This window comes from Primulina tabacum, chromosome 8, assembly GCF_025594145.1.
Source record: "Primulina tabacum isolate GXHZ01 chromosome 8, ASM2559414v2, whole genome shotgun sequence".
Classification (NCBI taxonomy): domain Eukaryota; kingdom Viridiplantae; phylum Streptophyta; class Magnoliopsida; order Lamiales; family Gesneriaceae; genus Primulina; species Primulina tabacum.
Window position 1 is genome coordinate 31,559,966 of NC_134557.1, and position 15,166 is coordinate 31,575,131.

General features: G+C 36.7%; 1 protein-coding gene and 1 pseudogene across 1 annotated transcript; one reads left to right on the plus strand and one right to left on the minus strand.

Moving 5' to 3' along the window:
• LOC142553904 (BTB/POZ domain-containing protein At1g03010-like) overlaps positions 1–4,414 on the plus strand; it is a 29,370-nt pseudogene extending 24,956 nt beyond the window's left edge.
• A 76-nt stretch (positions 4,415–4,490) lies between these two features.
• On the minus strand, positions 4,491–5,639 carry LOC142553905 (NAD(P)H-quinone oxidoreductase subunit T, chloroplastic). The gene is made up of 2 exons (XM_075664444.1): positions 5,199–5,639; positions 4,491–5,018 (listed from the first exon to the last, which is right to left on the minus strand). Exons 1-2 carry the CDS (start codon positions 5,516–5,518, stop codon positions 4,598–4,600), a joined length of 741 nt encoding a protein of 246 aa, XP_075520559.1. The 5' UTR covers positions 5,519–5,639; the 3' UTR covers positions 4,491–4,597.
• Between the last annotated feature and the right edge of the window lie 9,527 nt (positions 5,640–15,166).

Genomic DNA, 15,166 nt, shown 5'->3' on the forward strand with positions numbered 1-15,166 from the left:
ACATAATTGGCCAGCAACTGTACCGACTACTAAGGTTGCTATAAGGATTAATGCAATCAGCTGCAAGTGCCAGGCGAAGATTTCTTGGTTCACTTTCAAAGTCGGGACACATATGATCCACCAACTTCCAAGATGGTGAATCAGCTGGATGACGTAACTGACCGGGAACTCCTGTGGTTTCTGCATGCCATGTTAAATTTTTGGAGGTATGTAGAGATTTAAACATGCGCTTAAATCTTGGTATGGGAGGGAAATACCACAACACCTTTGCAGGAACACCTTTATTCTCAACGTTCTTCTTGGTTAGCTTCCACCGTGACAAGCCACATTTAGGGCAGTTTACGCAGTCTTTATATTGCTTCTATAAAGAATGCAATCATTGGAACAAGCATGAATCTTTTCATGACTCAATGCCAAACAACTCAATGTCTTTTTTACATCATACATTTTGGTTGGCAGGTTGTGATTATCTGGTAGCATATCCCCAAAATCCATTAGTAGATCGGAAAATAGAGCGTCACTCATCCCATGCTTTGCCTTGGTGTTGTATAGTTTCACAATTGCACTCAACTTTGTGTAACGCTTACATCCATTATACAAAGGTTTCTCTGCTTCCTCCAAAAATTCCATAAACGCTTCTGGATTTTCTGTATAGTTATCATAAGCTGCCTCACACATATTAGTGGTTTCAAAGTCTCCTGTGATAGTTACCAATTGGCTCCTTGTTGGTGCTCCAATTTACTTTGTCACTTTCAGCAGACTCACCGTGCCAAATCCAATTCACATAATTTTGACTAAAACCATGGAAATAAAGATGCTCTCGAATGGACTTAGCTGGTCTTTTTTTAATATTTTTAAATTTGCAACAAGGACAATGAATTAAATTGGGGTCAATATGGGGATTCTCTAAACAACCTCTGATAAACAGTTCCACACCCCTCGTACGGTTTTGACCTTTTATCCGAGTGAATCCAAGATTTATCCATTTCAATACAACAAAATACCAGAAATATATAACAATAAATTTGATCTAAACCTGAAAATATTACATTTAATAATGTCATTTTCAATTTAATTTCTTGAACGCAAAAAAAACGAAAGAAGACTACCTATTGATGAAAATAAAGCAACATTGTTCTTAATTAATTTTGATTTGAATTACTCTCACATGTGCCGAAAATTAGGAACCCAGAGATGGACAACCAAGGCGACAACAAGAAATTAACCAATTATCGTTCCAATCAATACCATACCTCGGAAAACTGGTGACGGACTAACACAGGTAAACCAATATCGTTCCAATCAAAATGGAGAAGAAACAAAGGCGCAGGGGACGGCGATTGTGTATCTCAGTCGCTTCTTCTGCCTCAGTGATTTGAACGGTGGTGGTGGTTGTGGTGTTTTGCTTCCCTCTCGGTGAGTGGAACGGCGGTGGTGTTGGTGGTTTGAAGCGAACGTGGTGTATCTCCAGTCGCAACTTCCCTCTCGGTGCTTGGAACGGTGGTGGTAGTGGTGGAACGGCGGCGGTGCATGGAATGGCGGCGGCGCGGCACGGTTCGAAGCGAAGAAGACTGAAATTAGGGTTAATTTTGAAGGAAAATGTGGATCGATCGAAATGAGCTCCTCTGAAGGATATATGATATAATCGATATTAAATTAATTAAACTTATCAGTTCATCTTTTTACTTCAGTATGAACTTATTTTCCTTATTTTTTACTTCATCAACATTGACATGCCGAAGTAAAATATAATAAAAAAATACAGTGAAGCTCGTGTTTTTAAACATCCGAAGTAAAATATATTATTTTACTTCGCTTGTGTTATTACTGAAGTTATTGGTAATGTATTACTTCGTAATTTATTATTGCCGAAGTAACGCCTGTCGAAGTAAAATTCGATTTTTCTACTAGTGAAATCAGATTAAGAAACGCCATGAATGGAGTTTGGGGGCACAACTGATTTTTCTTTCGATCAATGAACGACAACAATTTAGCCAGCGTTGTGGTAGTGGCGCAGGGTACGGATGTTAGAGTAGATGTCATTCAAGCCAACGGTTGGCTAGGGAATTTATTAACTCAAGTGTAATAAACAATCTTAATTTTAATATAATTTAACTTCATGGTTTTATTTTACTTTATCTGTATACTCATGCAATCAGTATAGATAAAGTCATTGATTATACTTTAACACAAATGAATCGTAATTCGATCTTGAAACTCATTTGAAAACATTGTATATTCTAAATTCGTTCCTAGTAGATTCAGCCGCCTAAAATAAGAATAGGCCGCTTGAACTTGAGACTAGCATCTGTGATCTTGTGTACCGTATTTCAGGGTAAGGATATAGAGATGTTCCGTCATACAGATGGGTAATCATACGATGATTGTAGATAACAACCTTCCTTCGGACTTTTCAAGTGCTTATCATTCTTCGAGAGGAAAAATCCCTAGTTGTGATTGTACATGATTAGTTCTTACGACCCGGGACAACACTGAGATTCTACATACTAGGATTGTTCTTTGACTCGTTTACCAACTCCGCGAAGGTCACAATGTGGCGAGGTTGGGTGCAATTGCGAAATGTGTAGAATCCAGTGCATTGTAGTTGGGAATTCATTGTTCACTTACGGGTGTGGATATCTTATGTGATTTAATGAAATAATTGTGCATGAAATCTCTTGCCTGAGTGTAAGATGTACGTTAGGGAAGGAGTTCTCTAGTTGTGCATGCGATAACACTACAAATATTTCATGATTGTATCACATAGCTATTGAATTAATATGCAACCCTCGATGAACCAATGGTTGCAGATTCGATTGGGATATATGAGATGAAGGGACCATATTGTACATTAATCATAACTGATTGGTTCTTGCAGGCACTATCAGTGATACCTAGGGAATCTTGGGACGATACTACTAGACGCTCTTACCATGATTCGATGGGTTTAATCTGAAAATGGTTTCCATCATTTTAATGATTAAATATTGGTACATGGAACGTGGGCAAATTAGGGTAAGCCCGAATAAAGAAAATTGTCCTGAATCACAAAGAGTTGTAAACTCACGACTAGCTGTATCCCTGAATTATTGAGGATCACACAAGCACTGGTTTACTTGTTCCTATTGAGATTATAAATTCAATGAATTGAATTTATAAAAAATAAGTTTGATATGATCAATTGATAAGCTTATAAATAAAGTTTATAAAAGCTTATAAAAATTTTGAGAGCATGACTGCTAAAGACCGTCAAAGAGAATGCACCTGCTTTATTTAGACATTGGTGTTCTCGAAATTATAGTATGCATCAAAATAACAAACACATTGAAATTGTCACATCGATGATATTGGATCGCCGAACGGGATTATCATGAGATTAATATAATGGAAGCATGGATCATGAGCTTATAAGAGTATAAGCACATCATACTAATTTGTTAAAGTTCAAATGGACTTTAATAATTAAATTGAGCCCATTAAGTTTTTATAAAGGTATTGATTTATGTAATATGGAAATATTCATAATACCATAATTTTTAAAACCTTGCACACAAAACAAAAAAAATATTAATACATGATATTCTCAAAAATATTTTCATTAAAAATCGAGATCGACCATGATATGGGATGAATTTTTTTGGAATCTTTAATTAACATAATTGATCTAATTAATTAAGTAAAGAAATGATTAGAAATAATAATAAGGATTTTGATTATTTACATAACATGCATCCGAAAGTATTTTTAAGAAAATATATACATTGGCTCTTCCCAATTTCTAGTGCTGCTCTCGAAATCCCTTTTCTTTTGCAAGAAAAATTCGACTTGTCCTAATTAATAATATTGAGTCGATTTCTTCTTCATATTCTATCTCTACGCAAAATATCTTCAAAATTACTAGTGCAATTTTGAAGAAGAACTAATCTTCCAGTCGTGGACCGGATTAGGAGATTGAAGAAAGAAGACTTGAAGAACGTACGTAGGAATTTACAACAAAAGCTACGTCCGCTAACACCTGAGTAGTTGGTGCGAAGTGAAAAATTCACTAAAGGTATATTCTTTAACATCCTATGTATGTTTATTCAATTTAAATCATACGAGTGTCCAAACATTTTGATTGCCAAAATAAAATCTTTAAACTTCCGCGGCGCTTCAGTCAGGGGGAAAACCGTGAACTTAGCTTGAAGTTGCAAGAATGAGAATGAGGCTAACGGATCTTGAAAAGTATCAGGTCACAATGAAAAAAGAGCTCGTGAAAGCACACCCGTTCAACAAGTTACTCAAGTCATTTACTAAGAAGCTAAGCAAGCTCCATTCGTTTTTCTGGATTAAGGATAAGCCTATAGGAGGAGGCAAGCCTAGTTCTGAAAGTCGTTTTCTTTTTCAGAAGAGAAGACGTCATTCCATGTCTTGAACTTGTTCTTTACATGTAAATAAAAGAGCGTATAGGATTACTGATGTGTTTTTGTGTGATTTTCAGATTGATGATATCTTGTTGAGAAATTTTGTGTTCCATTCACATGTACAACAAACAGCATTATGTTTTTTCTTTGGCTGATTTTATTTACATGCTTCTCCATGTCTACCACTGTTATCACTAGTAAGGTTCTTTGAAGAATGCAACATATATTATACAACATATGGCAAATATAATGACCAAAATATCGAAAGTAAGAGCTTGCTTCGCCTGATCATTGAGCTCCATGTTCCTCCCTCCGAGTCGATCCACCATATCTGGAATTGATTCGAAATTTTCCAAATCTTGAATATATGGATCTTTGAGCTTCATCCTCATTTTCTCAGCTTCCCTGCTAGCTGCCTCCTGAGCCAGCGTCCAGTCATAAAACTTGCGCTTCTCGCCATCACTCAAGAGATTATAAACTTCTCTCAATTTCATGAATTTCTCCGATGCTGCTCTTAGAGGCAGTATAGTCGTGTCCGGATGGTATTCCTTCGATAGTCTCCGGTAGGCTGCTTTAATTTCTTCCAAATCAGCATTTGCAGGAACTCCCAAGAACCTGATTGGTACCATTCAAAGATATTATCAATTCTTTTGGCGAGTTCAAGGAGGAATCTGAAAATTCAATTAGGTAATATCCTTTCTGATTGGAAGTTCTATAGCAACTTCAAATCCAAGAAAACAAAACAACTGTTAGCCAATAAACTTAAATGATGAAGATTAAGAATAGACTGCATACTGGTAATAAGAATCAGATGAACTGTTTAGCAAATCAGAGAACTTTTTGCCCAGAGGATCATCTTCCTCTTTCTTCTGCTCCTTGGTGGATCCCGACGTGCTTTCACCAATCCATCCTTCCTCCTCATTGTCCCAATGAATCCTAGTGTCGACACCAGGAGGCGCCCTCTTTCTTTCACCCGAATCTTGCACGGCCCGGACCAGGATTCGGCTACAGGGGCTGGTTTTTCTTGGCCTGGGCCCGAGTGATCGTGCAGAGCTGCTTTGGGTCCTTAGTAAAAGAAAATAGGAAGCAGGTGGAGTTGCAGTTGGAGCAGCCATGACTAGAACGGAAATTATGTCCAAAGTTGTGAATTTGGGTGTTCAGACAAAGACAGTTGGCCGAGGTTTCACTACCTCATCTTTCTGTGTGGCTCAGGATTCATGCTATACAAATAACAACGAAACCAACTGCTCACTAATTTTCGTGGAATTATTACTGCATCATTTCATCTGTAATGTACCACTTTTTCACACCCAGACGTCACATAACTTTTAAAAAAAATTCAAAGAAATTTTACTTTGACTATCAAAATTTTTTCGGTGACTTAGAGTTATTTACTTTTAGCGTCAAACGTTTGGCTCCAATTATTCCACTTTCTAGGTTGAAATATTCTTTTTGTAAATCCATGTGAATAATCAACTAGATCGTCCTCCGTTTTTCAATCTCTGAATTAGGTTCACGATTGAAGGCAACGTTGTTTTTCTAATTTTCATTAAAAATAAAAAAAAATTAGATATTTAGATTCAATTGCTAGAGGGAGGCGACGTTGAGGCACCGTTTCTCGCACATAAGATGCAAAGGAAGTTTTAAAAATTTTGTTTCAACATTCAAACGCAGCTTAAGTGTCCTATGAATTATACATTCATAGAGTGTTTAGATTATATATATGTGTGTTTATATCTTTTTGAACGGATCTCCTTTCTCTTGATCGCCTAATCAAGTCCACTGTCGGAGACTAAATTCCTTGTATAAATCACACTAGAGATCCTAAAAAATGTTTACGTTGAGACATCATCACCGCGAAATTTTTCTTCCAAAACTTAGCGATGATTGAAAATTGTATGTGGAAAGTGAGGGAGCAAAATTTTGTGTGCTAAATCAGTCTTATTTCATATGGTTCTCAATGAAATATTTATAGAAATTGATTACTAATCACATCAGGAGTTCATCTTCCATTAGAATTCCTAATCTTATTCCCACCAGGATTCTTTATTTTTTATTAAATAAAATTCTCAATTTATTATTATATCATGTATTAATCAAATTTTTATAATGTATTATATATTTATTTTTCATACACATCTTTATATCTTCATATACACATATTGTACAAATAATATATGCATAGACACATTAGTTAAAATTAAATAATCATTATTTAATTTTTAAATTAAATTATTAGTTAATTAACTTTAAATCCCTCTAGAATATTTTATGAGAATTTTGTACATATTAGTAGTCACTACTACTAGTACTATTATTTAATTAATAATTTTAAATTCACTAAATAAATAATTATGAACTCATTATGACTTCGATTGACGACCCGACATCGTCGATGTACCAAGGGATAGAAATCTTGTTCATATAATAAAAATTGCAAATTTCGAATATCAAAATTTTCACTGTCCATATTTGAAAATTTCTAGTTTTGTGAACTACTTCACCAAAACAAACCGTTTCACACTCCTTCCTCAATTAGCAGTTAAGCTAAATTCCATTTCTTCCATCTTATAGAACCAACTTATAAACTCCTACATAAGCTTTTTGTTTGATCTCCATCAAACTACAGTTGTCAAATTCAACTCCTTGAACTTTTACTTTCTCAACGAGAACACTGAATCCGATACTTGTGTGTGGTTTAGGAATACAGCTAGTTATGAGTTTACAACTCTAAGTGATCAGAATAACATTTATTGTTATTCGAGTTTACTCTAATTAGCCATATTCTTTTCAGCAACACCTTGATAAAAATGTCATAACTCATTTTTGATTGCATCCATTGGATTATGGTAATAGCGTCTACTAGCATCGTCTCATGATAACCTAGGTATTACTGATAGTTCCTGCAAGAACCTTAAGTTATATGTTTAGCATACAGTATGGTTCCTTCAACTCATATATCATGATCGAATCTTCAACCATTGGTATTGTAACGTCCTTAAATCAGTCCACATAGACCGCATGAATGAAAATTATTAAATTGCTAAAATATTTTAATTAAATGATTTTGGATGCATGAATTATATATATATATTTTGAGTGAATAAATGATTAATTATGTAATTTAGTTTTATTTCTTGATTTAAATATATTCATACGAATATCGGTGGTTGGCCGGAACGGAGGATCGGAGACAATTAATGTGAGGCCCGGGGTCGAAGAGGGCGGGGGGTGATTATCGGTGCAATGAGGTTGCACGGACAATGACCGGCTCCTGGCAGGCTTCTAGGTGGAGGGAACATGGATGAACCGATCTTACACCGGAAGGATAGGGATTCCGAAACTGTTCATGTATGGGACTGTGCAGTTGAAGTGGGCTTAAAAGATTTTATATGTACTACTCATAAAAAATGCGCATCTTCTTTTCGGTAGCTAATCAAATAAGAAATCCAAATTTAAGCGTGCTTGACTTGGGAAAATTTTGGGATGGGTGACCTCCCGGAAAGTTTTTAAGGGTGCGTGTGAGTAAGGACATAAGCACGCTGGAAAGACCCGTCTTGATACAGTGAGGACAGTCGTCAAATCTAGGGCGTTATAGTTGGTATCATAGCCGACCTCTCCGAGTACAGCGTGGTTCGGGGACGAACCAAGCGGAAGCTGGTGGGCATGTGAGGCCTGGGGTCGAAGAGGGAGGGGGTGATCGCCGGTGCCATGAGGTTGCACGGACAATGAGCGGCTCCTGGCAGGCTTTTAGACGGAGGGAACATGAATGAACCGATCTTATACCGGAATATGAGGGATTCCGAAACTGTTCAGGTATGCGACTGCGCAGTTGAAGAGGGCTTAAAAGATTTGATATGTACTACTCATATCAAGAAGGTTCATTTTATTTTTGGTAGCTCATCAAATAAGAACTCCAAAATTAAGCGTGCTTGACTTGGGAAAATTTTGGGATGGGTGACCTCCTGGAAAGTTTTCCAGGGTGCGTGTGAGTGAGGACATAAGCACGCTGGAAAGACCCGTCTTGATACAATGAGAACAGTCGTCGAATCTAGGGTCTTACAATTAAGGTGTTAAAAGATTCAAAAACTAAATTGTATTTTTTAAGTTAAGAAGATATTCATTTCAAATAATTTAAGAATTATAGCATTTTTAAACTCAAATTTAAATTAAATAGTGGGAGCAATGAAACTATGTATTTTATAAGGGATTTTTTTTGAAAATAAATATTTTAAACCTTTTAATTTGGGGCCTAATAATTTTATAAATCTTAATGAGCCTAATTAATTATTTAAAAATTAGGATTGATTAATCCCATTAATTAAGTAATTAAGAAGGTTTTTTTGTTTAAATAACTAAACTTTAAAATCCTAAACACACACCCCGAAATACACGCTTACCTTTTAGATAAATTGAAAGAGAAGAAGGAATAGGCCGAACTTTCAAGAGACTTGCAAGGAATAAGTTTACGATTTTTTTCCTCCATCGTTCTTCGCTTTTCTTCCTCATTCTTTCTTCCAACAACGATCACCCGACTTTCTTGCATCACAAGGTGAGTTTTTAGTGGGGTTTTGAAAAGAAAAAGTGATAGAAAAAAATAGAAATAGTACTCCATTAGTCACAGACGTTCCACCGCTATGGTATTCGTATTTCGAGTGTTTTAAATGCAAACGCACATTTGTAAACCTTCTCTTTGCATCATTCAAAACATATTATGTGTGTTTAATCATGTTTGCATGAATAATATGAAACCTTCTTTTTATTTTCGATTTTGAGGCATGTACATGAAAAAAATTTATTTTTATGCTTTTAAATTCATGGTTATGTTGCACAAAAGGGCTGCCATGATAGGGTTATGAAAGAGAACAATTTTCAGCATGATTAAGGGTCCATAGAGGCTTGCCTAATGGCTGGACAGCAAGAGAAAAACAAGAAACGAAAATTGAGATCATATGAGAACTAGGGTTTCGGTTTTAGGTTTCTTCAAGGGGCAGGATGTGGGTTAATGTTGGGGCGTGTCCATGGGTCAAAAGGCGATCTAGTCATGGTCCTAGATAGGCCAAGGGAAGGCTGGTGCAAAGGCTAGGGAAGGAGCGTGAGATATTGGTCACTTAAGGCTTGTAGGGGCGCGGGTTTAAGGTTGCAATTGCTAGGGCTGTAGAAGCTGGTCCAGTAGAGTTCTAGGGTTCATTATAGGTCCTAGGATTATTACATAGGGTCTGGACATGATGGTTAAGGGCTAGGCTTGATGGATTTGAAGTTGGCTTGGACTAGGGTTTGATTAATTGTGCAGAAAATTCAATAGGCATTCTAAGCTCTTCTGAGGGTCTTAAATGATTTGATTTGGGTGGCATAGGGTATGGTTAGGTGTTAATAAGATATGGTTCAAGTTTGGTAAAGTTTGTTTATGTTTTGAGTCGATTCAGATTAAAAATGGGGCATATGGTTAGGTTTTAAAACGAATTGGGAAATTAGTTGAGAAACTTAATTTTACGTCTAAGAAATTTTTATGGGGGTGTTATAAGATGTCATGTTAAGTTTAGGAATGAAAAGTTTATGTTTCAAATTTGAGAAGAAATTATTAAGTTTTGAATTTATTCGGGTTAAAAACGCTTAATGGTTTAGTCATTAAGTTACTAAATCGAAAGGCTCGAGTTTCTAAGAAAAAAATTAGAGAACAAATTTAAACTTATACGATGATTTGGGATAGGCTCGAGTCAATAAAATTAAGAAAAAGCCAAAATCAGTAATTTTTAGTCCAACGGTAAAATTGTCATGTTGCGTCCCGGGTAGTACGAAAGGTCTGGCAGTGTCCCGAAGAATCATAATACATGTTAAATGATATTTTAAAACGTTTATGATGAAAAAATGAAATTTTATGATTTGTGCTGAAACTGTACGATTTTTCATGTTAAAATACTATTTTACGAATTTTGAAGGACACGGTATTTTATTAATAAAAAAGAAAGAAAATATTTTGAAGGATGTGAATTGATTGTGACAAATATGATGTGATATGTTTGGGAATATCGTGAGGGAGAATGCCCTAGAGGGAGCCCGTCTATAGGAGAATGTCCCATAGGGAGCCCGACGATCGTATTTCAATTTACGGCAGTGCCTAGTGCCCGTCCTCATACGCAATGGTGAGCTGAGAATGATCAGTTGACCGCATGATACGATTACATCTAGTCACTTTCAAGGATAAAACTTCACCTAAAATGATATATGATGATTGAAAGTTTTACGATTAAATGATTTATCATTTATTTTTGCTTACAAATTTACGTTAGCTATTTTAAATAAAAGTATGATTTTTAATGCATGTTCTTGTATATGTATTATTTTTTACGTATTTTTAGAGCGTTCTGAGTCATTAGACTTACTAAGTTTTGATGGCTGCAGGTGAGGATGATATTGAGGGAGGCACTGACACTTGGATAGATCGAGTCCGGCAGTACACTCCCGAGGGATATTATTTTCCGCATTAGCTTGTATATATTATATTTTGAAGGATCAAGTGTGCTAGAGCCTTCGAAGGCATTTCAAACATTATATTCTCCAATTAGCTGCAATAGCTCGTATTCTAAAAATATTAACACCGATGAATTAAATCGAGTTTTATTAAAACCAAACAGAAGAAACTCGAAGTAATCCTTCGTGAAGAAAACTGTTTTATTAGAAAACGTTTTAACTTATGTAAACTGGGGTTGGATCCACTAGAAGACTTTGATTTATACAAACACTTGTACAAAACCACTCAGCTAGGACTTACACTATTGCCTAACTGAACTCCTATCTACGACTGAAGGCAGCACCTTCCAGCCAACACTTCTTTAACGTCTATGTGTCAAAGACTACATACACAAGTTTAACGTCTTTGTGCAAGACTGTATTTGAGTGGTTGAGAGTGTTTTTGTGTGAGAACTGAACAAGGATGCTCGCACACACCGAGAGAAATAAGCTTCTAATCTAAGCTGATATGACTGTGAAGAGTTCTCTCTGGGCTGATTGCTTCTGAAAGCTGATGTGCAATTTGTGTACCCTTTATTTTCTCTCGTATATGCGTAGAAGCTTCTCTTTTCTCTCACCTCTTGTTGAGTTTTCACTGATCTTATCTTTATATAGGCGGAAAAACTGAACGTACAGTGAGACTCATTTATTGTATCTGTTGCATCTTGAATTCGTTTCTTGGACTTTGTGTCTCGACTTTTGGACTGCCCTTCCGAAACTTTTTGTCTTTAATGCTCTGATGCAACGTTCATTATTTTCATTTGACTGGACAATAGCTTTGTACCTTGAAAGGATCGGTTAGTAGGTGATAAGTGTTTAGAATGGGGGGTTGAATAAACACTCACGGATTATAAATTCTTTTCGAAGATTGGGTTCAGTTTAGTGACAAACTGACAATCGGTATCTCGTCAGTCGATAACAATCAGTTTAACTGAGAAAAACAGTTGCGGAAGTAAACTGACTGAGAGATAGAATAGCTAACTGAAAGTAATAACTGAAATGAAAATGCACACGGTTTGTTTCTGGATGTTCGGAGGATAGAATAACTCATACGTCACCCCTTCTATCACGAAGATAGGATTTCCACTAAAAGACTTTGATCGAATACAAGAGTTGTACTGACCCACTTCAGTTTGGACTTAAAACTGCCAAAACTGAAACTCTTAGTTCACAAAAACTTTTACAGTGCGTGACTGAAATTTAACACGACTGAATGAATCTAACAAAGATTTCAAAGTGCTAACAAGCTCGTAAATGTATCCTTGATTGCTACTGATCAATCTGATAAGAGTGAGCTTTCGATATTTGAATACGAGTTGTGAGTTTAGAAAAATAACAGCAAGCTTGAATAGAATAGTAGTTCGTGTTGTCTCTTCTCAGCTGCCTTTTTCACCTATTTATAGGCTTCCCTCTCAACGGTAATATTAAATAATGTTTGAATCCATATATCCGTTGATTGCCACGTCAATATTCTCTGACATTCGTACACTGCAATTTCTGAAATGAGGCGTTCCACTATGAGTTGCAGTCTGTTGTACTATTTGTCGGTTGTCGTTCTCAACTGATGACGTGTAAAACTGGGAGATCAGCTGAAGGATAATAGCTTGAGTGTTTTTGACTGAATATAACGACTGATAGGTTTACGACTGATCCGTCAGTTGACTGCCCATTCAGTTGCGTAAATCAGTTGCGTTGGTATCAGATGCCTTTAATATTTAGCACATTAATCATCAGTTAGGCAAGTGATAGTTGATTTTCGAAGCCTGGTAACTTGATCAGTTAGTCCAACAAATTCGATGCTTAGTTTGTCAAATCACTGAAATTTGGTTTCCAACATACCTTCATGCATAGCTGGAATCCACTAAAAGAGTTTGTCTACATCTCCAACTGAAACACTCTGACTGATGCTTTGAACTTGTCAGCAGAACTGATCTTCCGTTGGGCTGGTGAAATCAGTTGGCTCGTTAGTGGAACTGATTTCACTCTCGTTCAGATGGACTGATCAGCTGGGTTTTTTCATCAGTTGAACACTTCTTCGGCTGGCCAGGCTTCTGAGGTTCTCCTGCTGAACCACTTATCAACAGGACAATCAGCTGGACTGCTCAATTTACGTAACAGTTAGACTGATTCAGTTTGTGCGATCAGTTAGGTCTTCAGCTTACTATGTAAACAACTCGTGAGTGATCCTAGCTGCTGCACACTAAGGTAGATTATTAGTAACATATATATAATATATATATATATACACATAAATTTAGTAGGATTTTAAAGTTAAAAGTAGTGAATGTTTCAGTTGGTATCAGAGCGAAGGATCCCGAAAGAGTTGTGTTACTGCCACTTTGAGAAGCTCGAGAAGTCATGCCTCAACTCTGTGAGTTTTTACTCCTTTAAAATTTTATATGTTGAAATTTAAATGCTTTTAGGATACACGAGGAGGGTTGATGTGGAGACCCGGACGCTAATTCATTCCTTAATCGTCTTTAGGAATAATTCAAACATTTATAATAAACAGGGTCTAAATTTTTTTAAAATACAAAGCGGAAACGTAATGTAATTCAATTCAAATTACATATTAAACATAAAAATATAAATCTTGTACTATCTACAAGAATTCAACTATATATCAGTGTTGAATCCTAAGTTGCTTCGAAGCCCGGATCTCCACGCTATCTAGTCCAGCCTCGTTCTCTTCTTGACCCTGATCCTATCCCACCTGTTTCCATGCACACATACAAACAAGACAACAGCCGGATAACTCCGGTGAGAATAAATCCCAGTATAAATCAATGAAACATGCAATCATATAAACAAATATAAAGCATGTAATCAGGTAACAGATATATGTATCAAAATCTGAAACATAAACAATCGTAGACTGTCAAACATATACGTGACTCCACGTTTCAGACTAGACTCCATCCTAGTCTAGGGATCCCGGTTTCCAAATGTGGTATTCCTATATCGAATTCCGTAATAGAAGGAACTCTGTTCCTATTACTCGATATAACCAAATATGGTGTTCATATATCGAATTCCGTAATAGAAGAATTCCAATCCTATTACTCGATATAACCAACATCTGGTGTCCTGACCTAACCGTCATGGACTGTAGCTCTATCGCTAATATCCCATCTTGAGACATCGTGCAATGTGCCCGTGGCGATCCCGCCACTGTAAGGCACTTCCGTCCCAAGATGTCTACACTATCCTGTAACATCGTGCAATGTGCCCGTGGCGATCCCACCACTATCAGGCACTTCTGTCACAAGATTTCCCGTCTGATACCTGCTATCTATAAATCAAGAGAACAAGTATATCAATCAAATCAATGCAATATCAATGCAATAAAGTAAAGTATGTGATTTAGAGAAACTCAAGTACATCCTACTTGAGTCGATGTCCCAATACCACATTGACTTATACCTTTCGTTCGTCGGTTTCTGGCTCAGTCGAAGTTCTGAACTCACAGCCTGTCTGGCAATGACAATAACAATAATTTCATATCAATATACCTTTCAAATCAATAACAATCTGATCAATCTTGATTTAATTCAAAATCAACGGTACAACGGTACAAACTCAGTATCTCCGTCAATACCACGTCACCAGATAAAAATTCTCTCAATTCATAATCGATACTAACACAATCTGATATCATATCTCAATCAATTAACTTCAGAAAATCACAACAATTCCATAATCAGTCCGTTTCTTAATCTGACTTCGATTCTATGATGTCTAACATGTCAAGAACAACATCTATGAGTTCCATTCAATTCTGACAATATCATAATTCTAAAACATGTCAAAACGTAGTAAAACTTACGTCCAGTTGTAGCCTACGATGCTAGGAACTCAATACCGAAGTCGGATTCAAAATCAGACGGACGGATTTCTCGCAAAAGGCGTAAGGATTTTCAACACAATTCCTCAGACCCTTTCTCGATTTTTGGCTGAATGATTTCGAAGGGATAAACGTTATATATATATCCCAATTGCATGTTAAGGCAACGTGTCTCTTTTTCTTGAATCTCGGTCGGCGCTCGGGCGGTGCTAAACTACCGCTCGGCCGCGGCATTCTCTGTCCGAGCTCCTTCGGATTACACATTGGCGCTCGGGCGGTCACAAACTACCGCCCGGGCACCGCATCTTCTGCCCGAAGCGTGCTCCCGTTGCACATTGGCGCTCGGGCGCCAATAATTCTGTCTCAAAATTGCACCCTTCATATGTTTTGGCCAATCTGGTCTCGTAAT